Source organism: Cheilinus undulatus, linkage group 1 (assembly GCF_018320785.1).
Source record: "Cheilinus undulatus linkage group 1, ASM1832078v1, whole genome shotgun sequence".
Lineage (NCBI taxonomy): Eukaryota > Metazoa > Chordata > Actinopteri > Labriformes > Labridae > Cheilinus > Cheilinus undulatus.
The window spans coordinates 40,756,397-40,782,357 of record NC_054865.1 but is presented as its reverse complement, the minus strand read 5'-3'; the positions used below and the strand labels follow the sequence as shown (position 1 = coordinate 40,782,357).

The 25,961-nt window shown below is 37.7% G+C and overlaps 1 protein-coding gene across 1 annotated transcript in view; it reads right to left on the bottom strand.

Annotated features, from left to right (window-relative positions):
* gpc6a (glypican 6a) overlaps positions 1-25,961 on the bottom strand; it is a 274,767-nt gene that overhangs the window by 190,613 nt on the left and 58,193 nt on the right. Inside the window, exon 2 of the mRNA XM_041791791.1 lies at positions 22,483-22,641. Coding sequence (XP_041647725.1) covers positions 22,483-22,641 — 159 coding nt within the window. The remainder of the gene's footprint in view (positions 1-22,482; positions 22,642-25,961) is intronic.

Here is a 25,961-nt window from a genome sequence, read left to right as displayed (position 1 = left end):
ATGCCATTTCTGACATTTCCTGAAAATTTCATCAAAATCCATCCACAACTTTTTGAGTTATGTTGCTAACAAACAAACTAATAAACTAACAAACAAACAAACGCACTTGATCACATAACCTCCTTGGTGGAGGTAATAATATAATACTAATTAATTTAAAAAAGGGCTGATTTCATCTTTATAAAAACCTGTAACCACTGTGAGCTTTGAAAATGCCAGGAGAGTTTGAAGTACTCTAAACTGTTATAGAAAGTAACTGGATAAAAATACTGTTGCACACGGACAAATGTCTGCACCTGAGTCAATTTAAGTCAACTTTCCTTAATAGCACTACAAAAGGAACTACAAGAAAGTCTGCATAAAACATTTAGGGAGTTCAGTCATCAAGTCTGTAACCAAGGCTTTATGCCAAGCATCTTCCTTCCTTCTCATTCAGAACATTAAAGATTAACCAACGGTGTTATTATTGCTCTTTGATTACTTTACTTGGGTCTCTGTGTTAGCCTCAAAAGAAAAAAAGTAACATAAATGACTCGCTTGAATGCTGTATTCAGAACTCTTTGATGGCCTCATTGTAACATACACAGCATATTGATGCTTTAATCTAATCTCTTCATTCAGCAGACTAAAGCCAGAGTTCATAAGTGCAATGCTGCTGATTTGAAAGCTAACATTCAGCTACATGACAGTCATGTATATTTCTGTTTTATCATTGCAGACATATGTATGCAGAGATGAATGCTCTAATAATGCTGATATGTAATGAAACTGAGAAGATTTATAGGTTTTCATGATAGAAGTAAGAGAGGATGGTTATCAATGACTTGCTGAGATACTGTAAGTCAGACTGATCTAAAAGTACCAAAATGCTCACAATCTTAAAGCAAATCTTAATGATATATTGACCAATTTACCAATGCATGTGTTGGATCAGTAGCATTGATGCTAGCATCCAGGCTAACAGTTACCTCATTTTGGAGATGCAAAGTGTCAAGCTATGGTTGAGTTCTGCTGTTCAAATTTTTCTTTCATGCCACTTTTTAACCCCTTTTACCACTGTTTCCACCCATTTTGCAACATCTGTTTCCACATTAAACCATTTTTTTTCCTTTTAAAGTGTAAGTGAACCCCCAGCTCAAAGCTAACTCCGCCGACATCAGAATTTCAAAAACTGCACAGAAAGAGAGCAGCATGGTACTGAGAGGAGGGAAGGGAAAGACGGATTTTTCCAGATGAAGCAAGAGCAACAGTGACTTCCCTTGCCAGAAAGTGACACAGAGTCCCGCAGACTGCCGCCTCAGAGCGATCTTTTGAGGCGGAGGATTTTTTCCCTCCAGAGTCCCCTGAAGCACACTGTGGAGTGATGGCGGACCATGGTGGTCCTGAGCACTACCTGTAAAGTTGGAGGTCTTGGTAATGCATGGTAAAGTCAGTTAGAGGTGGTAACAGTCTATGTACAGTTTGTGACGTAGAAACCTACCGATAGTAGGTTAAGTGTTTCACTGCTTCTTTAACAATGTTTACTACTTTTCAACCTCTTTTCACTACTTCAGCCACCAATTTTTGCTACTTCCTATTGTTGCCAATTTTTTCCTTTCTTTGCCCATATTCGTGGCTTCATCCCAATTTTGCCTCTTTTAGCCTATTTTTTCCTCTTTTGACCCATTTCTACCACCCTTTTGCCACTTTTTACCACTTATTTCAGTCAATTCTTGACACTTTTATTTTATATTTGCCATTTTTTTTTTGCCATTATTCTGCAGTTATTTAATTGTTTTCCCCTTAAAGCTATACCAGCTCCTTCTACTTTATTTCCTGGTATCCTGACATGCAGGTACATCATGGCTTAACGACGAAGTCTGACATCACTTTCCAAATGGTTTAGTTCAGTGTGCCTATCCACAGTGTTAACACCACCTAAAAAGGTAATTCTCTTTTAAGAAGCTTGGGTTTAAATTTTGAATACATTATATTTCACTACATTAAAAATAAAATAAAACTTTTTTTTTTTTTTTAACCCTCTCCTTCAGTTTTTAAGTGTATACCCATGCGCTGTTTGGCAAAGCATGATGTGACAACAGGTCTGCCATTGGTTGTCCCAGCCCATGTGACATCTGTTTGGGGAACTCAAGATGGTGGAAAATGCTAAGCTAGCTAAACAAACAATTCAAAATCGGATTTAAAAAAAATGATTAAAAAAAAAAAAAAAGCCTTCAATACTGGAGTTACTGGTCTGGATTTAATCTTTAAATTAGTCAAGTTCCAAACTCGCTAGAAAAGCTACCGTAAGAGCAACCAAGGCATGGATAGCATCATTAGAACAGTAAAACAGAGGGCCCACAGGGGAAAAAGGAAGTGGCTATGATTCATGGTTCAAAAGTTATTTACCTTCTATAACCTCAGTCTCTTACGCCGTATAAGACAACGTCGGCCTCCAAAAGTTAAACAGAAGGAAGAACATTCTTAAGTGTGAGTCTTTCAAGAGTGTTTAGCTTTAGGGACTTTGTCCACAGCTAGTGTTTTAGGTCAAAACTATGTAGACCAGGGTTTTCAGTAATTCAGGGTGCAAAAAACATCCTTGGTATCAGCTGTGGTTGCCAGACGTTTTTTTCCAATACTAGAGCTTAAATCAATACTTAAAAAAAGAAAAAATAAATAAAAGTTTGCAGCTGAATAAAAGCTGTCTTGATTCAGAAATGAGATGTAAGTAGAATGTGTAAGTTAAGGAAGCAGGTGTTACTTCTTTAAATAACGTATTTCATGCCTTTCCTTTGGAGTGGCTGGGATGGCGCTGGGTTTGCAAGATTCTGAAATGAAACACCAAAATCTGAGATGCATATCGGTACATACTGGATGTGTTGGTTCTGTCTTGGCACCACATTTGGATCCTTATCTCAGCACTGTCAGTTGAAAACAGTTTGTGGAACAGAGCCTCACACATCAATGTCATTTCTCTATTATTGGCCAATCAAAATGATGAAGGGGTGGGACTTAGGATACCAGTCTTGTCAACAGCAATGGTGCAGGAGAAACCAATCTGACTGTCTATTTAAGGGTAAAGTTCCCAGGTCTACAGCTGCTGCTAATGCCAGGATGGGATTTCTTTACATTGTTTTCATGTTTTATTGGTTATACTTCTATAAATAAAGAAAATATTACTAACACATATCAATTTAACAACAACGTTACGTAAAAGTCAACTTTAAAGCACTGGGCGGAAGTGCTCTGAAACCGAGGTTGAAAATTTAATCAGAGGCATTGATTTGGTGTGGCATACTCATTATTAAACACTGCAAGAAGAAATCCTGCCTTTTGAATATTTGTCACACATTCCATTTTTTCATATATGCAGAGATGTGTATTATAAAACATACTGGCAATGCAATAAGACAACATTAGATGAATAATTATCATGGGTAAGTAGATATACTGTATGTTTTAAGCTGTCAACTAGAATATATCACAGTTTTCTTAACCATTTCCAAGAATCTTAGTGTCACAGCCCCAGGTTCTCTTGTCTGTTCAGTTAATTATATTGACAAAAACAGCCTTTGCTGGGGGCATCTGCATGTCTTCCAAGATCTAACACCGATTTCAGTGTTGAGAGGCACCGAAGAAGACAATTAGCACGTCTCAGAAAATCAAAGTGATCTCCTCCCGTGGATGATATTCACACCCGGTGAATATGGAGGAGCAAATTGGCTGCACACACCATTACATTACTGTGACCCCCCTGGATAAGCAGCTTTGTCTCAACCTGGCTGTTGGAGTGCCTCTCCCCATGAAAGCATCCATGCAGAGCTTTTTCAGACTAATCCATCCTGCAGAGCGTTTCCTGTGCCTGACTAAGGACTCTCGGGTTCTCAGAAGAAAAAAACAGTCTGTGTATTGTTCTTTTCTGTCCTTGTGACTGTGTCAGTGAAAGTGAGGGTTAGCGTTTGTCTAAGTGAGAGCAGGACAGCTGCCATGGACGGACAATACACAGCTGTGGTCACTCAATTCTTCACTCAGGGATGTGAGCAGGATGTTATATGAGAATACAGCTGCTTCAGTCTGCAGGCGGCCTTACATTTTTAACATCAAAGAATGAAATTCAAGCTTTTCACTTGGTTTCAATTGTTTCTTCTTCATAAAATGTACTATTCTTGTCATATTTTGATTGATATTTCTACAATTCTTAAAAAAATAAAAATAAAAATGTTTGATTATGTGAATTTAGGAACAGATTTCTTAGAAACACTTTGGTATTTTTCATTTCTTCCACAATAAGTTGTAGAGTTGCAGCCACATAACAGGAAATTGAATATTTAACTTAAAATAAGTAGTTATATTTAGCCTAACCACATAAGAGAAGTGTAAAATTGCTAACCCGTCTGATAACTTTAATGCAATATTTATATTTGATTAAAACCCATTTTAGATTAATATTTCAAAAAGAGACTTTTCGCAGCTTATTTCTTAACTAACACTTTCCTTTATTTAGCTGGGAATAAGCCATGGGATTACCACGCACGCACATGCTGTGAGGGCTGACTCACTTTGTGCTCATCATAATGTACCAACAATTACTGAAATGGCAGTACATGGCTGGAAAATTACTCCCCTTTGACTACATAATCTCCTATCAGGAAGAATAGGTAATGAACCTTTTTAACAATAAACACCTCATTGAATGTACAAGGTCACCTTTTATAATGAGCACACTATATATAAATAAGCACTTACACTTTCTGCAGAATCTAAACTATGTTAAGGGGTTTAATTGAAGAAAGTACACTCTCCTCATTTCTTATAACCAATAACCTGCTGACCCAATTGAAGAGATAATGGGAAGAAGAGTTAAATGTATAATTCTCTGTAGACATATCACAGTCAATAATAGAAATGATACAGTCGGCATCAATTTGTTTATAAAATCACACAATTTAGATTGTTCCCAGACTGCACTGGTCTGAAGTGAGTTATCAGCCTTAACTGATTTTTTTTATATCTTTGCTGTTGTCCGTGTGATTCCCGTTTCTCTTCTTTCTAATCATTAGCATATATTTTCATGTGTCCCCATCTTCTTGGTGACAAAGTGATATAATCACAAAAGATAATCTTGTGATGATTTGCAATATAATGCTTGTTTGGTCCTGTCTTGTCATGTCTGCTTTTCTTTTTACTATTTTCCTGTTTGTCCAGCCTCATATATTACGTCTCATCCATTTAGTTTTGTCCTGTTGTCCTGTTTTTGATTTGTTATTGTTTTTATTTTTATTTTTTCTCTTATTTGTAGGTCTGCTTTCTCACATGGTAATAGGTATGCATTATGTATCATGTTCCCTGTATCTATCAGAGCCAAAAGGAAAGTGTATTATAACAAAAAAGAAGAGTTGAAGTTATAGGCAATTAAAAACAGCCTGAATAAATAGAAATAGCTAAAATAAATAAGTAAATGATGGTTTTTATGTCTTTATGTTTTGTAACACAACACACATACAAAAACAAGGAAAGTAGGATTTTTGCAAACTATTCAAGAAAAAAGAACACCTGAATGTTTGCATGATGTGTAAAGAATAACATCTCTTCCTCAATAATGTACCAAACTGGTATCCTGACAAATGTCAGTTTAAAGAAATATTGCACCCTTAACAAGCTGAAAGTAATGGTAGGATAAATTGTGATTTAATCTATATTTGGATTAATTTCCCAGCTCTAGCTGTTAGTATCAGTTCTCACCTGCATGACCAAACAAGCTAAAATAAAAACAGACACACACAGGTCTAGGAGGAGTGGGAGTTGTTTGAACATTTCAAGCCTTAAATTAAATTAAAAACTATAGAAAGAGTGCTTTTAGTGCAGACTGCGCTCTATTATAAAGAAATTTCCACGTTAATCCATGAATTATTGACGCACTCTATAATGTAAAAAATATAACATTATAAGAAAAATATTTTGCTTGCTTCATAATGTAATTACCTAATAATTTCTTACAATAGGTGCAAAAAGTTGTTAGATCATTTATTTCCTTTTTTTCTGTTATATCAAGTAAGCTGGAAAATCAGACTACATTAGCACAGATAAGAACATGGTGGGTAATTAATGAGAAACACTGCAGTGACACATGACCATATCACATTTTTCATAAAATTGTTGAAATGAACCCGATGGACTGCCTATCATATAGATCCATCCTGCTCTTTTTCAGACCTATCTCATCATCTTAGTCCACGTATTCATTACAAATAAGTGCCACAAACTAGAAATGACGCCAACCTCTCGGTCACCTCGTTCAGCCGCTTGTAAATGAGTCGTGGAAATCAAAAGGAGACAGAGCTGCAGGGGTGTGTAGAGGAGACCTATCACCACTTTAACAGCATGAAGGGGAACATTTTTCATCTGTTTCAATAGATGGAAGGATCTCAGCTGTAGCCTGAGCAAACTTAATATCCTGCGGATGAGTTTTATCTAAGTGAGTTTTCACAGTGTATATCTTTCAATATCTGACACAAAGTTCAATCTAATAAATACATTGAAGAGAAGAATGACATGGCTCCAGGAATGTTGATTTGTTTCTCATTCTTTCTACCTTGTGGAAAGGTTTGCCTCTCCTTGAAGCTCACCGGTGGGACAGAGTTAACAGCGTCCGGGCCGTACACAGCCATCCATCCTGAAGTACAAAAGTGACAAAGGGAGCGCAGCCCGTGCCAGATGATGGAGGCTGCCACCAACTCTCAGCTACAGCACCGCTGGACAGACCCCATTCCCTCCGTCCTCTGAGAATTACATTCTTCCTGACGTTCACTTAGGATAACTCTGGGACATCCAACAGCAGTTATTTATTTATGAACACTTCCAGGAACTGCGTGTCCACATGGTTTTAGGTTTCATTAGAAATGGACATGGGACTGTCACAGAGGTTTCAGCTTCATGACTGAACTGTAGGGGTTAAATCAATGCGCGCCCTGTCCTTACCGCTGTCCTGCCCTGTGTGTGTTTTACTGTCATCTCCTGTGTAATGAGAGGGCTGGAGCATCAGATGTGAACCAAGTCCTGAGCTGTCCTCTGTGTCCCGTAAATTTGTTCTACGTCCTTTGTGTCGTGTCCTACATGGGCTTCAGTGTCATGGTTGCTTCCATTTTTCCAAACAAAGGCTTTTCTTCTTTTTTTTTTTCTCTGTGAGGGAAGTTGTTTCTCAGCCAAACTGAAGGCATTTCAAGGATAGTGAGAGCTGAAGAAGTGGTTTTGTATACCCACATCACAGTGAAACAGGGTAACGACAAAACGGTAAAGTAAAATCAACTGAAATAAAATGATCATCTGACAAAGACAGCTGCCTTTAAATGCTTAGATTTTATGGCATTGTGCCAATATAGAGATTTCTCTAACATGAAGTATCTTATGGCAAATCTGTGATTTATGATACTAGCATATATAAAAATAAATAATAGGCACATTAAATCTGTCGTTCAAGTTTCAAACCATCAGGCACACTAATTCCTTCTCATCAGGTCACATGTATGACATGTATGAGACTAGCTGGATAAACAGTATAAATCCAGTGGGATCTTTTTAAATTATTATTATTAAACAAATAAATTGTACATAGCATCAATGTATGATTCTAGAGTGGTATTTTAAAGTTATTTTAAAACTCGTTTTCTAGGTTCAAGTGTCAAGACGTTTAATGACTGGCTTCTTTTACTCCGAGGAGTCAACAAAATCTACAAGAATGTCTTCAACGTGAGCTTGTTCTGTTCACTTCTGCTGCCTTTGGCCAGTCAGTTTTCTCTGTGAAAACCTCAACTCAGTGGAACGCCCTGACAGAAAACATTAAGAACTTTAATTCTTTCAGAGACCTAAAAAGAAAAAAGGGAGAAATTTGTTGTTGAAACTGAACCCTGTTACAACTGATTGAATGCCACAGCTTTTAATTTGAATATTTTATATTTCTATCTGTCCATCCATCACCTATGAGAGCTGTCAAAATATTAACATTTTTAATTGTGATTAATCTCAGGATTTAAGTATTTAATCGCAGTTAATTTGCTTTTTGTTGTAATTTATTATTTAAGTATTTTGCATTTAAAACTGTCTCCGTTTCATCTCAAATATTTATACAATCTTAAACAAAGAGTAACTGACTTTGTTTGGATATGGACCTGCTTTTGATTTGTCAGACATTTAAATTCATGTTATTTCTCCCCTGTGAGTAAATCCTCTCTCTGCCTCTCTGCTAGAAAATTTCAGCAGGATCTGGTACCAGGTAAGGCAAAGAGAATAAAAGTTATGACTAAAAGTTCTAACTAAAATGTAATCACTTTATATGGACTTAAACTGGACCAAATTGTTTTTGTTTTTTTTTTGTCAACTACAACTATTGAGGGTACATACAACTGTGACTAAAACTTAAGACTAACATTAAAATTAGCTGTCAAAATTAACACAGCTCACTGATTACATGGACAATGGAAGACTTTTATGGACTCTGAATGTCTGACAGTCCAGCACTAACATTTTAGTCTTGTTTCTGGCAAAAACTGACAAAATTAAACCTGTTGAAACAAAAGTGAAAATACAAACAACGACCAAAGTCTTTAAAAGTGTGGGCAAACATGCACGTAAAAGCTATAAAACTGTTGGTAATCATGGAGTTTAATAATCCAATTTTGAATTTAAAGGTAAATCAGAAAAGCAAATGTATGCTGAGGAAGAGAACATTTTCATGAGATTGAATGACGAAGAAAGAATGTTGTTTTTGCCTCCACAAGGGCTTTTTATAATGGTAATTAAATATTCAGTCAAGAGAAGCGTAGCTGCTGTGCTCTTCTTTAAAACTACACGGTATGCCGAGCAGCAAAAAGGTTTTTAAAACATTTAGTTTTGTTAACATGAAAATCCTAAACAGTTCTTTCTGCTGAAATCACTTTAAGTATTTTTTGTCATTCTACTTGAATTATTTGACAGTCACCCATTAATCTGCAGTGATTTCCCAGAAAGCCTATGGGCATTAGACACTTTTGCACCATGAGTGAAGTTACCCTCTTGATTAGACAAGTCCGGCTGATTCAGTCATTTTTTCATGCAGTCACCCAATTTTAAAGTAACACTGAGTTGTTACAAGGTAAAATTGATAAATACCTGCTTCTTAACAAATCTTATTTTTTCAGTATTACACTCTTTTTTATATTTTCAGTTTTCTCTGATAATAAAAGTTTGTGTGTCTAAACTATGGCCCAGGGGCAAATTCTGGCTTGCAGTCCATTTTTGATTGGCCCACAGCACATTATAAGCAAAAATAAATAAATTATGGTCCACACTGGAACATAAAGCTTGTGCTTGATTTATTGTTCTTTTTAGTTTCTTTGCTTCCATGCTAATTCTGTAAACAAACATTTTGACACATTTTGTCCATCTGTTTTTTTGTGACTAAATTGAGTCAACACTGTAAACGGTAAACAGTGAAAACCAAAATACTAATATCTTGATTTATAAAAACCTTATTGATTACAGACTTATTTATCACAGCAGCAAACAGCAGTACCAGTATTGTTCCATAGCCAGGGCTAACCAGGGCCTCCACAACACTCGGCAACACTTGAGTGTCAGTTTAGAAGTTTTAATAGAGCAGATAGTTCATGTGCAAGTCTACAATCCTCATTGCATCGAACTTCCCATCCTGACATCATTCAGTATTTGATGTATGTAACTCCCCACTCTTTCTCTCCTCATATTTCCTGGAACTCCGAATCCGTCCTGTCTAATAAAGGCCAGAAAATATCAAAGAAAAAATCCTCAGCAATAAAAAGGACCAGCTTCATACAGTTATATTGTAAATCAATTTGAGGAGAAGTTACATAACAAGAGACTCTCCACATTGTTGGCTAATTAGTACAAGGCCCCACTGAAGCCAATGTATTCAGTAAGTTTACCTCTGCCAAACAAGTGTCCAGCTGGCCGTATTAGACAAACTTTCACATGGAGTGTAATGTCTAAATGGGGCCAAATCTCATCAGAATCTTGCATTGCGTATCAAGTGTAACCTCTTTAATCAATTTATTCATGGTATAAATTAGTTATGTTGGCTATTATAATATGCACAAAGGATAATGGGAATTACAAATCAGTCCACATTCTCAGCCTGCAACAGTGCAGTGAGTTCAGGCTGTAATTAAACATGCTAATGTTATCAATCATGTCTGCTGAAGTCAAACAGACATCTGCTGCTGCACTGAGGATACTTACATTAAATCTTTAAAATTTTAAAAGTTTAAATTGTTTGCTTTTATGAGAGGATAAAAATACTTGCAATGACAAAATATGTAATTATAATTCTAGTTCATTACTCTGGGGCTGAACTGGGGCGAGTTTGGTATAATGAGGACCTCTGAGATCCTGTTTTGATGTAAGCACTTGATGTCAGCTATGAAATGTGGGCATTTTCAAACTGTGCTTGGTAAATACTTCAGTGAATGTCAGACATGAATAATAAATGTCGCGATGCCTGCAGAAATGTATAGATTACTAGAAGCTTTCTATGCATATAGAACTGGCTTTCAATACAATGATTCAATAAGACTGAGGTAAAAGAAACATTATGGTGTGTTGATTCACTTTCACACAAAGGAAACCACAGAAGAAATGTGATGTTGTTAATGTTAAGTAAATAAATCTATATTCTTTGAGTCATACTAAGAGAAATGGCAACACAAGGCGACAACAACAAAGCGTCTTTTTTTCTTTTGAAGCAGAGTAACATTTATTCTTCTTGATGAGGCACACACACAGAGATGCTGTATGGAAACCATAGCCAATGGTGTGAGTCAATCTTTAAAAAACATTGTGCTTTGAGGTCATGAGAGCTGTTTTAACTTACTTGTAGGCAACCTCCTACCAGGATGGTCCAGCCTGCATGATTTAAAATGATGCCTATAGCACAGTTAAGTGTTCGATGCCAATGTAGAGTTCAAATACGATACAATCATCACATGAATCCACCTTCAATAATGCCTTTATTGTCTTACAGAAGCCCAGTTTTATATTTTAAACCATAATGATTATATTTTATTTATTTTATTCTTTACCTGCTTGCACAAACATTTCAATTTAATTAAAGTTTTTCCCTAAATTAATGTCTGATTGATCTGCAAATGTCTTTTTATTTGCCTGAAATGTGAACCTTTTGAAAGTTTGTGAGTCCAATATTTAATTCTTTTTTTAAAAGTATCACACTGTTATCGTCCATCTCTACTGAAAAGCAGTCGAGACAGGCACTCTGTGATAGTGGGGTAGCCAGCACCTGACAGTTTAAGGTTCATTGAAAGTCATCTAGTGTAAGCAGATGGCCTAGTGGTTAAGGCCAGCCCCATTTACATGGGGGACAAGTTCAAATCCAGCCTGTGGCTAATTACCAGCATCCCCATTTCCCACTCTCCAACTTTCGCTGCTCTCTTAAATACAGGTCCGTTATAAAGCCCCATAAATATATATTAAGAAAAAAAGAAACCACTGTTAAAGGGAACAAAGTTGCACATTGTTGTTCCAAATGGAAGAGAAACTACAATCAATTTATCAGGGACAATATTGTTGAGATGATACTTGACAACATGTCGTTTCCTGGATCCTCAGCTTACCCTTTTCTGTTTTAATGGTGTCACTTTTAGTGTGGTGATAATTGTGACTCACAGCTGTATGATTTGTTTTCCTGTCAAAGCTTTGTTTTGTTCTCTATAATTCTACAGGGACACAGCATGCTTTATAAAACCAGTGTGTTAATTATGATGAGTGTAATACTTAAGATCTCTTTCACTGATGTTTTGCGCATTAAGAAATGTACTTCACGATTAAACTTAAAATACTTTTCCAAGGTACGAAAACAACTTTAAAGTTCTGAACGATTAAATTATAAACTGTTGTTTTAGAAATAGAAGAATGAGCCAAGGTTGACGTTTCAGTAGTCCTGCTTGACAGCAGACAAACTCTTTTATGCTTCATTTAAGTCAGATAAAAACAGAAGCTAAGATTTCTAAGGCACTTCACCTTGAAATAGAAATGTCAAAGAAAAAGAAGGAGTGTGTGAAAAGCAGTGGTTCTACTGTGTGTTTGCTGGCTTACACAGTCCGCTAGGAGCCTGTGAATTTGTAGAGAGTACAGATTAGAGAGAGCAGGGTGTTGTGTTGGAGTCAGTCTTGGTTTAAGTCCGTGTGAATGAGAGATCGTTGAAGTGAACGAGGAGCACTGCAGCTCTCAATGTCGAGAAGAGGAGCTCTGCTGGGGCAGGATCAAAGAAGCCAGTCAACCAAGGCTGCTGCTCAAGCCAGCCTACAGTCAGCCCATGCCCATGCACGCTAATCTGGGGTCGAGGTTTCAGGTGAGGAGCATCAACAAAACTGAACCTAATGAGCATAACATATAAGAAAAACAGAGGGAAAATAACTGGCTACACTGAAGATACAAATACGGCAAAGTCTCCTCCATTCCTCGCTATAACCCGAGAACTCTCAAAGGTCCTATTGCTAGTTTTTCAAATACACTATGCATGATTGCAGACATGCTTCATAAACACAAAATATGGCATTCCAAGTTTATATACAGCCAAGGCATATGAGATTCCTTTTACCCTCCTGTATTCTAATTTTTCTCCATCAAAGACAACAACACATTCTGCTATTGATTAACTTCAGTCGATCTGCCTCTGCTGTTGTGAGGAGGCTCTACTGCCAATCGCATACATGCTCTGCAGAGAAACAAACATATACAGAGATTTTCTTCAATATATGTGAGAGCATGTTGATTTCATTTATTTATTTACCCCAGCCAACAGCTTCCTGAACACATGGCTCACCTGCTGTTATGATAAAAGGAAGCGCTAGCGGAAAGTTTCAAACTTGATTTGAGTTTGAGAGTGACATTGAAAAACAATCTGTTGGCAGCTGTTTGTCCATCTCCAACAATAACTTCAGTAACAGCAGCCCACTGAGTAAGGATGTTATTGTGGAGCCACATGTTACTGAATGCACATGAAAGTTAAAGCACAGAAAAGTAAAGGCATATTGTCACGATGAGGGAAACTTTTTTCAGTTACTTGAAGCAATGTAGGCGTCATTTAAAGGTGGACGTTATTTTTGATATCATTGAGCAGTTTTCGTTCTACAGCTGAAGAGAGACAGGAAATATGGGGAGAGAATGACAGAACCATTCAACAAACTGGCACAGGGAGTGAGAATCAACCCTAAGATCAGTGCATTGAGGACTATAGCCTCTGTATATGGGCACCTGCTCTCACCACTGAGCTACACCAGCACCTAAAACAAAACATTGTTCAGCTCTATCGCAAAAGGACACTAATTCTGTTCATTACTACAATGATAGCGTCCCCTCCCAGGCAGACTCCACCTTGAGAACCACTGCATTAGAGTGTCGTTTGGTTCTGCTGGACCTGTCAATGCCTACATTTGAGCCACCAAAGTCAGAAGCTTAATCGGTGGGTGAAGTTTAGCTTTAGATCTGGCTTGCAGCAACTTTCCTGAACATCCCTAGTCCATCCCTAGTCTCAAACTCTATCCACTGTCCTCCATCCATCCGTCCATTTTTCCCCACTTATCTGGGGCTTGGTCATGGTGGCAGCAAGCTAAGCAAAGCAGGCAAAATATCACTCTCCCCAGCAACATTTTCCAGATCTTCCTGGAGATTCCAAGGTGTTTCCAGGCCAGATGAGCTATATAATCTATCCAGCAAGTCCAGGGTCTACCCCAGGGTCTCCTCTCAGTTGGGCACGCCCAGAAGACCTCCGCAGTGATCGGGAGGCACCCTGATCAGACACCCGAACCACCTCAGCTGGCTTCTTTTGAGACTTAGGAGCAACGGCTCAAACACTGCAAATGTGCATTGCGAAATGAGCAATTAATTTGCATGTCCCACGTTCAGGATCCTGTGCGATTGATTTGCTTATTCGCAAAAGTTGAAAAATCTCAACTCAAGCGAATCCCTTGCAGCGACACAGCCAATCAGCATCTATATCAGTGTTGACAATGCTAAAGAAGACCAAGAGTAGAAATGCGTCCATTGTGACAATTGACTTTATTTAGTAAAACTACATAAAATAAAATTTTTTAAGTGCTGACTCCTTAGTTGTGTAACCTCCCGAGGAATTTCCTGATCCCATGATGTCATTTCATTGGTCATCACCCAGACCTCATGACCATAGGTGAGGTTTGGATTGAAGATAGACCGGTAACTTGATAGCTTTGCCCTCTAGCTCAGCTCCCTTTTCACCACAATGCCTGGAACACGGTCCCTCTCACTTGTGAGCAAGAGCCCAAGGTACTGTACTTGAACTCCTATTCTTGGGTCAAGGACACCCTCCCAAGTTGTAGGGAGCAATCCACTTTCCTGCCTACATCAAAGTCAATAAAGTCTAAGACTAATCATTCAGAAACAACAATTATAACAATAATCTACAGAAGATTCTCTTGAGGCATTAAGGCAAAGCTAGCTAGCAAAACTGCAGACTTTAAAGTTGAAACTCATAGTAACTTAGGATCAAGTGCAAAAACCAAAGATGCTAACGTGATCAGTTGATGGAAAACTTCCTAAAGGTCTGACTTCAGTATTCAAACATTAGTCTCATTTTTTTTTCACATTTACAGCAACTTTTTTCCAACGTATGCTAAGTGTTTATAGACCAGATTCTGAAATAGCCATGTTTGCTAAAGGTAATGTCAAATGAGACATTTTTATTCTGCATTATAATAGCACTGTGAATAATAGTTAACATTTCCTACTGAGTAAAGACATGATATCATGTTGGTATAGAAAGCATTGCCCTACACATTCGTGTTTTATGTGGTCTAAATGAAGGAAATAACAGTAAATCAGGTCTACAACTGTGAAATTCAGTCAAGTAGTGAAGCTGTACAAATGTTGGCTGCAGTACAAGACCACAAATCAAAGAGATGTAGAAAATGAAAGAAATCTGACAGCTCCCGTGGCCACAAACCACTCTGAACAGTGGTTTCGATCTCATATCACTTGACTGAGCATCAGGCACCTTTTATCATGGTTCATCCACCGCAATTAATCTTTCACAGATGTGATGAAATTCTCTCTCTCTCCCACTCTGCCTGCTTTCACACACCCCGTGTCACTCAGTGTCTATCTGTCTCCGTCTCTCAGCTTCCTCCCTCATAAATATTGTAAATATTCATCTCATTTCTTGTCCTTATTTCCAGTTACCTCAGGGCACCTACAGGAATGTCTTCAGGGATTAATAAAACAAACCTGTTGGGAGTGAAAGCCTTCTGAGGCTTAAACATGCAGAACTGCAAAGTTGGTTGTGAGATTCTTTCTTCACAGTGCATCAACAGAACTGGAAAATACCAAGACTTTGAGTCTCTGTGGGAGAATATAAGGCTTTCTGAGAGACTGGGGGGAGAAAAAGAGTCCTCTGCCACATGATTGGAAATTCAGAATACCCAAACCTTAATTCTGGTGTGCAACAGTCATTTATGGCTTCAGGATTGCTCAATAATGCATCAGAAGCGGCTGGCCTCCAGGGAAAGCAGTCAGTAATCAAAAAGTAAGTTAAGGTTTTCATAATAGGGCCTATAAATAACTGGGGACAGAAATGAGGACATGTAAAATTGATGAGGGATGAATCAAACCCCATGAGGTGCAGGGAGCCTAACACAAGGAAAAAAAAATGTGATGTGGAGTGGACTGGCGATACGGGCATGTGTAGAGGGGCTGAATTGCATAAGTGATTTGTGCCACCAGTGTTGCTGTAAAACTGTACAGATATATGGACCCTGGTCTACAGCGACAGCTTTAAAATGAGGCTATTAATGCAGTAATACACTCAATACACTCAAGTCTTTCACTGCACATTTCAAACAATTTGGCAACGCTTGCATAACCTGTGGCTACCAATTAAAAGTTTTATACAGCTGGACCTTTTTATGCTGGCAGCACTGGCTCTTTCTCTCTTCTCTTGTAAACGCCATTCCTCAAAAAAGCCTTCAAGTTTGGCTTTTGTGGGTTTCTAGTGGATCTGAATGTTGTGTCTTTATTGTACACACTTAAACAGAGCTTCGCTTCATATCAACTGCTGTTAGTATTTGTATTAGGAGCAAAGATGTAATGGATTATTATGATGTTACGCGGTATCATATAAGGAGAAAACCACAGAAGGAAATGAAGGGATGCAGTCTTAAATCAATTATTTCAAATACGGTTTAATACAAACTTGTGTTACTTGACTAAACCTAAAATATGAAACAGAACTGAGCACCGTTTATTTAACACAGAATCCCAGTCTCAGTGGTAAACCATGTAAAACTGGTCTATCCATTCACTTTACGTGTTTATATCTGGGCAATGAAGCATTATTGCAGTATTATAGAAGCCATTATATAGCAAAACTTGTCTAAAATGCCTACTCAAGCACAATTCTGGGCAATTAATCAGGATTTTTTCTTCCCCTTGATCACGAAAACCAGATAACTGTGATTAAACAATGACTGTGCCACATGCTGTGTTGTCCTCATTTTGAGTGGTTTGGTTTAAGTGTTTCTTCCAAAATTGTCAGGTGCACCGTGGGTGTTTCACTTATTTAGTAATAAAAAACAAAATGACTTTTATTCCTTGACTCTTTTTTGTTTGTTCTTTTTGTGAAACAGAGGCCTGTAACTGTAGCTGGGAGGGATTACTTTGAAAATTTAAATGGAAACATAAAGCCATACCTACTTCAGGTTCATAGTTTTATAACAATAAATCATTTTTTCTGCAGGAAAGTCCAGGCATTCCCAAACTAGACCATGCAGACCCATGCTCCTACAATGAAAGACTGCTACTCCTGAATGCTTCCAAGACAGCCTGGCTGTAGACTGCTCATTTCTGACAGCCACTTTCATGTCTGTGTGTCTGAGACATATATCTCAGAATGGAAATACACTCTAAAACTTTAGAAATAAAACTGGATAAAACTTTTATTTAAGGTGAGGGTAAAGGTAGAGGTAAGGGTAAGGATACTAAATTTAAAAGTCACAAAGCAAAACCTAATACCAAACATTTAATAAAGCCAAGAAAACAGTTTGCCTACAGGAAAACGCTTGTCTTCCATGAAAACGTAGCCAGCATAGCTTACATAACTTCATTAGAGCAATAAGGTATGTAGATAACAAAGCTACACAGCTAACAGAGCTACATAGCTAACACAACTAAAGCTAGGCTCACACTGCAGCTATGTTGGCTACATATCTATGTTATCTACATAGCTAAGTTAGCTTTAGATAATGGAACTACGTAGCTAATGTAGCTCTGTTGGCTATATATCTACATTATCTACATAGCTAAGTTAGCTTTAGCAACATTTTCTAAAGCTCATGTTGCTAAAGCTAACTTAGCTATAGATAATGGAACCATGTAGCTAATGTAGCTATCTTTACTTTGTATCTACGTTATCTCTGTAGCCATGTTAGCGTTACCTACGTTTTCTAAAAATCCTACTGCTAAAGCTATCTATGATAAATTGGCTTGTGCTGTAATATTAATTACATAGCTTGTGTAGCCATGTTTATGTTAACTTTGGCTAAAGCTAACGAAGCTAAAGTGAGCCACAATTCATGTGACTACTTCTAAAATGGGTTGATATATAATTTGATCCTGGATTAGACCTCTGACCTTGTTCTCTGTTTTATTTATGAAACCGTTTTTAGTCTGTAATGTTTGCAAGACTTTGTTTACAAATGAAATTGGAATAAAAAAAAGAATATAATCTGCAATTACTTCACTTCCTTTCTGAGAAATATAGTGTCTTAGATGAACGGGCTGTGGGAGTGACCATCAGAAATGCAGGGGCTGCAGCCAGACCCCTCTGAGTCTCACCATATAGTCATTATCCTGGGCTCTATGGAGAGGTGACACTTGAAGAATCCTGTCCAATACTCAGAATCACTATCCGTATTACTGGCACAGAGAGGAAGAAGAATAAACACGGTTGTTGATCACATACATCCCTAGCTGCCAGAGGCTATTAGACGGACACGCTCACTCCCTGTTTTTAAATCCAGGCTTAAAACTTATCTTTATAGAACGACCTTTAAAATTGATAATGTGTGATAATTTTGTGATTAAGTTATTCTGTTTTTATTTCTATCTTTGTTATTAGTGGACAAAGCTGCTGAGCATCCACACAATTGATATATTTTTTTCTGTTTAATCCTGTGTATTCAACTTGTTTACATTTTTTTGTCAACCATTTTCATCTGTCTTTGTTGTAATCTTTATATCAGTGCACTTTATAAGGCATGTTGTAGCCTTGTTTAGATGAGTGCCATTTAATAAAATAACTGCTATTATTGGAAAAAAAAAATGTACTTGAAGAGGTAGTTGAGGTGAATGGAAAGGTTAATATTAAAATGATTAACTCATTTGCAGTTTATCATTCCCTCCCTTATGAAAAATACATGTCTGGGAACGATTTTATTTTTCAGCTGAAAACATATTTGAAAAGGAAAACGGCTGACAAAACTCTGACAGTCATGGATTGGCCTCAGCATGATCCAGACGTGAACATCACAGAGGCAGAATGAGATCACCTGAACACAGACAGAAATAAAAGCCAGGTAAAATCCAAAGAAGAGCTCCGAAAGTACTGATAGAAGCCTTGCACACAAAAAGTTACATAAGAACACTTCAAGACAGTCTACCAAAAAGAATTGAAGTTGTGCTCAGTGCAAAGAGAGGTCACACTAAATACTAAACTGACTTTACCCTGTAGAAGCCTTCAATTTGAGTTGATTTAATTTTGTGTACACATTAGCTGTGGTTTCTCAGCAAAGAGAATGAGCTATGAATATGGACGATCATTAAAAGTCACTAAAACAAGAAAGTAAATGATGTCCTAAGACTTCTGTAAGTCAGTGTATCCATGAAAAGGTAAGCCTGCTGCTGGCTGATCAGGGACTCTGAGGCCTATAGGTGTTGTTCTGTCTATCTCTAACCTTATATTAATTCTTGGAGCAGGCCAGTTGATTAACTCTATATGTTTTGTTGTAAATTGTGCACTCAGATGATGCAATAAAAACAGAATAACTCTTTTTTTGTGATAAGTCCAGCTGGGTTCAAAAGAAAAAACATAGAAACATGACTTTTAGAATTTGAGGATTATCTGTTGGAACAAGCACTCAAAGCAAAACTCCCACGTGGTCCTTTAGAGACTGAGACAATGTGCTTTAGCTTCTTATTGTTTCAGAAGTATCTACAATTCTCAAGAGCACCACTAATCACTGATGACACTGCTGAGAAAGATGTTTGGAACTGAAATATCACAAATGCTTTTCATAACTGATCAGTTGTCACAATGAAGTTTATGCAGATAGTCGTACAAGGGTTAATTGGTGCATTTGTCCCTCACCAGCATTTTAGCCAAAGTTAAGAATCATACTAACAACTAATTTAAACAAAAAAGATAAAAAATATATTTCCTACATGCAGGTATCATCCTCAGATAACTGCCAACCTCACAGATGGATCATTTAACTCTCAGCTGTGAAAAATCTAAGAAAAAAAGTCTTCTAGTGATGGTTTGGGCAATTTAAATTCCCATCTCTCCTGTTTAAGCTTTTCCTCTTTTTGCTGTCGGCACTGTTTTCAGTTTGTATCCCGCTTTGTTCAGCACTAAGAGGTAAAATTTTGGGACTGCTTTGGTATGCCAAGGACCACAAAAATGCTCTCATCACTCACAAGGGTCTCTTTTATTGTGAAGGACCTGTGTTCTCCTCCTTTACGCACGTATGTATTACTTGTGTTTAATCACAGAAGCCTGAGAGAAAGGCTCATAGATTTTTCTCTAACACAGGGTCATGGCTGTTTTCCAATTATCTTTCTTAAATGGAAAGTTTGACAGATCTTCTATTCACCATCAAGAAAAAAAACGTTTTGTTGATCAAAACCAGACATCTTGATGTTTTCAGTGAAGATGTTATGAACTTGACAGCCTTTGCCTGAGATAAAGTGAAATCTTGAATCAGAGAACCGATGTTTTATGAGGAGAGAAACCAAAAGATATTCAGTGGCTTACAGAACAAGACGGAATAAAGACAGGAGAGAACCTTGATCTTATGCTGTGCTCTGTGAGGAAGCCTTTGAGAGCTCTGACTTCACACACAGAAACGCATTCAAGCATACACAATACCTTTAAACATTTTTCACACAAAGCCACAACAGTGCTTTCTTGTTCTGTCGATGAGTAAAATGATTGTGGATCCTGTGAAAGAGAAAGCAGTAACATGAAGAGTGAGGCCCTGCCACTCAATCAGAAAAGCATGTCTGTGAGCAGAGAGCTAAAGCTGTGATTAACAGACTTGTTACACAGCGGCATACAGAGGACACACACAAAAAAAAGAAAACAATTGCTGAATCACAGAAAACAAAGGATTTAGGGTCTGTTCGAATAGTCCATTTTGCTTAGGAAGGTTCCAAACTGAGTGAAACGACTCATAAGTATTTTATTGTTGGGCATGATAAAGGCCGTTCGAATTCTTCAACTGAAAAGAAAAGGAGCTTCATAATTTCCTTTATTATCTCCTTTAGCCTAGGAAACACTGGACCATCCTTTACCAAAGAAGAGATGAAAAGGTGACCCACAATTCTTTGCGTAAGCTTCATTTAAAGTGACAATATGACTGTAACTTTACTAGCACTGATTTAATCAGTAAAATTCATTGTCAAACTTATAATACATGTGATAAAAGGAAGGAAACACAGGAATATTACAGACATGAAAACTTTATCATTCAACTTATGATCACGATTTCATTTCCTCTCATTTCCAAACAGTAAACCAATGAGTCAGTATTTTAAACTGCATTTGTTTCACTATTATGAAATATTAATGTAAATGTGATAAAAGTTTGTATCAAAACCAATTCAAATGATAAAGTTGGCATGTTGCTATATTGTGATTATTATATCTATCATCATAATCATGCAAGTAAGACACGTTTTATAGAGCTTTTCACATAATGAGCGGCAGGAAAGACGGTACCAGAGTAGACCAATAAAATTAACAGAGACAAGAGAATTAAAAAAAAATGGATAGGTAGGGAATAAAACAAAACTATTTAATATCGTTGCGAAATAAAGTGACTTAAAAATCATTCATATATTCATATCATACTATGCAGAGAGACAGGATTAAGAGACAAATTTCTGCTGTTCTAGGTGTTCACAGTCACAGTTCACCACAGTTCTCTTTTCCTATCCTCTTAATCCCACCTTTCCTTGAAAGTGGATAGGAAAGGACTTAGGAGGTAATTTTTTGGACTTTTCGAATGGACCCATAGTCTCTGTTTGAACAACAATCATAGTCAGATCAATCAAACCAACTCTAAGTGGGCATGTCACCTATCAGAAGACTCTTAGTTTGATCCCAAGTTAATCCTAGTCCACATTTAGTGTCTTTTAGTGTCTTTAACAGAAAAAACAAACAAACAAACAAAAACACTAAGGCCTCGTCAACACAGGGACGAAAACGTTATATTTCTGTTTCGTTTTGACAAAGTTTTCCGTAAAAACGGGATCATTTCAGGAAATGTCCGCGTAAGCACGGAACCACTGAAAACGACTGGAAATGCTGTAGTACATATGCCAAGCCTGTACGTGGCGCTGTATTGCTGCCACGAAAATGCACCAAAAGAGAGAAGAAGATCAAAGAAAACTGACACAAACTTTCTTCTAGTTGCCCTCCTGTACTGGTGAATTACAGCACTTCCATTTTGACAGAGCATGAACACTCTGTAAGACATGCCATCCGAGATGAAGCCAGACTGTTTTGGTGACTTATTTCCCAAGTTTGTGTGAAAATCACATCAAAATCATTTTCTTTTTTCAGGTGAATACTGCTCAAGTGAGTGTGAGTAAAGTCACTGAAACCTGCTCTCTATTATATGAGACCCACGTTGCAGGCCTGAATATCATTCTGAAAAGGAAATCTTGGAAGATGTTTAACATCAATCACTAGCTTCAACACAAGTGTTAACAAATAGCAACTATCAGCCTGCGGACAAAGATAAATAATGATTGCAGCACAGTTCAGAGATTGCTTTAGGATCTGATTAAAGTCAATGAAGTGTCCAGGTCAAAGGATTTGAAGAATTTAGTTGGAAAATGCAGCTCTTTTAGTTCATTTCCAAACAGTTTTAGGAGTGCGGTGCAAAGTGAAATGGGTTTGAGTGAGTGTTTAATGTGAACCTGCAGAGCCTTCGTCTTCAGTGTACAAATGTATGTTTGAATGGGGCAAAGTGCATGTTATGCATAGAGCATTTAGTGGTTTGAAGAGTAGAAATACGCCAAAGTGTAGCTTATTTGTTAATAATTATAGTAATTATGTATAAGTTTGAAGGTGCTGCTTTGCTTTTATAAGTAGAAACTGTTAGAAGACAGACTGTAGATCTCTTTTTCTGCATTAAGAGACAGATAAAACAAACTCATGTAGCTTACCGTCAAACTTTTTATGCCTGGAGATGAACGTCGCCCTCATATCCCTGCTGCTCTCCTCCACCAGGATCTCAAACTCCTGTTTGCTCTGCTGGTGGAGTTTGTCCTCCATCTCAGATGTGCAGCAGGTGTATCCCTGAGGACAGACACGCAGGTGCTCACCTGAGGGAGACAGAGACAGACGACGGTTTTTTACACACATCACTGCCACAGGATTCGGTTTTTCAAAAGGCAGAGCCGAGTCTTTGATCAAAAACTCTCCTGTGATTTTGGATTCTCTCATCACTGAGGCTATCAAAGAGGAACAGAGCGTAACAAATGGGGAAGGATAATATTTGTCGGTATCCTGCTATCCTGTGAAACAGAGAGCAACTTTGATAAGGCAGTGCATAGAGGATTTTCTGTATGTCACAGTCCAGAGCACTGCAATAACAGCAGCTGAGCTCATGTACATCAGTGTTAGACACATAAACTGGCATTGGTGCGTTTAGAAACCGAAAATCTGAATACAAAGCCAAACCATGCACCAAAATTAACTCAGCATTATGGATTTAGAGCCAGCATGACACCCTGTACACAAATCACCAACAAATTATGAGAAAGAAAATCCCTAATGAAAAGCTTGATTACATGATTAACACAAACTAACCAGTCATCATCCAATCAGAGAGATGTTTCTGACCATCTAATGAGCTGTACTACAATATTCACTGTCCTCTGTGGTCTATACCAACTCCTGTTGCTGATGTGTGACACTGTTTTCACCAGCTGGTCACTGACTGCATCTTTTTTGTTTGATGCTTAGCAGGAAGTACACAGCAGTCTTTGTGAGATCTTTTTTGACATAAAACTGCCTGCTGTGGCTGATGACAACACAGATGAACTGAAAACATGTAAAATGAAAGATGCTAACAGTGTGTAAAGCTGACAGGGACTGCAGAGTTGAAGAAACCCCTTTATGTTCATTTCAATTTTGTTAATTCATCATTGCAATAAACATTGATTTCTCTTGCTATGAGCTGCAACTTAAAATTCCATGATTAGAGGTACTTCAGAGAACCTCTAGTCTGCTTAACAACAACCCCCAGTTTAAAGTGTTGCCTTTGAAATTTCGTTTATTTTTATATTGTATTAACTATTTTATGACTAAGGATTTAACAATAGCAACACAGACCTTTTTTACATGTTTTTTGTCTTTTGTTTTGGTATGGTATGGTACGGCATGGCATGGCATAGCATGGTATGGTATGGTAACGCATGTTGTAGTATGGTATGGTACATTATTAACCTTGCAAAGCAGATTGATATGCCCGTTTCCTTGTTTTTCACTGGTGAATCCATCTTGCAAAGCTCCCATCTGAACCATTTGGGCCCGGTTAGAGAGTGACAGGACCAATAAGCAACGAGGGGCAGTACTCTCAGGCGCAGCAGAGTCATGACATAAACAAGCAGCAGCAAGAGCTGGTGCAGTTATGAAGGAAGAGATTAGCGTTGATGCTGCTAAAGTGCCAGTTTTATGAGAACTTGACAACATTTCTTCATTAAAAGAAGAACAAAGAACAGCGGTGAGTTGTTTTCCTTTCAAAAACGACAACGGTTGAGTACTTACATGTCTATAGTCGCCATGTTTGGCGTTATTCCTTACTAGCTGTGCACACGCGACTAGATAGCGGCTACTAAACGTGTTTTGATGCTCTGATTGGCCCGTAGAGATGTGACAGAGCGATCATCCAATCACACTCCGAGTTCTTTTCAAAGCCTCTGCCTTTTCTCAAACGTTTCCTGTAGAAGCTTTCCCATCAAACACATCCATCTGGCGTGTCAGGTTAGTACAGTATGTTATGCATGGTATGGTATGACTTGTGATTGTATGGTATGGTCTGGTATGGTATGGTCTGGTATGGTATGGTTTGGTATGGTATGGTATGGTATGGTATGGTTTGGTTGGTATGGTATGGTATGGTTTGGTATGTATGGTATGGTGTGGAGTAGTATGGTATGGTATGGTATGGTTTGGTATGTATGGTATGTTGTGGAGTAGTATGGTATGGTTTGGTACTGTATGGTATGGTATGGTTTGGTTGGTATGGTATGGTATGGTTTGGTATGTATGGTATGGTATGGTTTGGTATGGTTTGGTATGGTATGGTATGGTATGTATGGTATGGTTTGGTATGGTTTGGTATGGTATGTATGGTATGGTTTGGTATGGTTTGGTATGTATGGTATGGTATGGTATGGTTTGGTATGGTATGGTATGGTATGGTATGTATGGTATGGTTTGGTATGGTTTGGTATGGTATGGTATGGTATGGTATGGTATGTATGGTATGGTATGGAGTAGTATGGTATGGTTTGGTATGGTATGGTAGGGTATGGATTGGTATGGTTTGGTATGGTATGGTATGGTATGGTATGGTATGGATTGGTATGGTATGGTATGGTATGGTTTGGTTGGTATGGTATGATATGAATGGGTATGGTACAAAATGGTATGGTATGGTATGTAGGTATGGTATGTTATTGTTTCGTATGTTATGGTATGGTATAGTATATGTTTGGTATGGTATGGTATGTTATGGTATGGTACTGTATGGTATGGTATGGTATGGTTTGGAATGGTATGGTATGATATGGTATGGTTTGGTATGGTATGGTATGGTATGGTTTGGTATGGTATGGTATGGTATGTATGGTATGGTATGGTTTGGTTTGGTTTGGTATGGTATGGTATGGTTTGGTATGGTATGGTATGGTATGGTTTGGTATGGTATGGTATGGATTGGTATGGTATGGTATGGTTTGGTTGGTATGGTATGATATGAATGGGTATGGTACAAAATGGTATGGTATGGTATGTAGGTATGGTATGTTATTGTTTCGTATGTTATGGTATGGTATAGTATATGTTTGGTATGGTATGGTATGTTATGGTATGGTACTGTATGGTATGGTATGGAATGGTTTGGAATGGTATGGTATGATATGGTATGGTTTGGTATGGTATGGTATGGTATGGTTTGGTATGGTATGGTATGGTATGGTTTGGTTTGGTTTGGTATGGTATGGTATGGTTTGGTATGGTATGGTATGGTATGGTTTGGTATGGTATGGTATGGTATGGTATGGTTTGGTTTGGTTTGGTATGGTATGGTATGGTATGGTATGGTATGGTATGGATTGGTATGGTATGGTATGGTTTGGTTGGTATGGTATGATATGAATGGGTATGGTACAAAATGGTATGGTATGGTATGTAGGTATGGTATGTTATTGTTTCGTATGTTATGGTATGGTATAGTATATGTTTGGTATGGTATGGTATGTTATGGTATGGTACTGTATGGTATGGTATGGAATGGTTTGGAATGGTATGGTATGATATGGTATGGTTTGGTATGGTATGGTATGGTATGGTATGGTTTGGTATGGTATGGTATGTATGGTATGGTATGGTTTGGTTTGGTTTGGTATGGTATGGT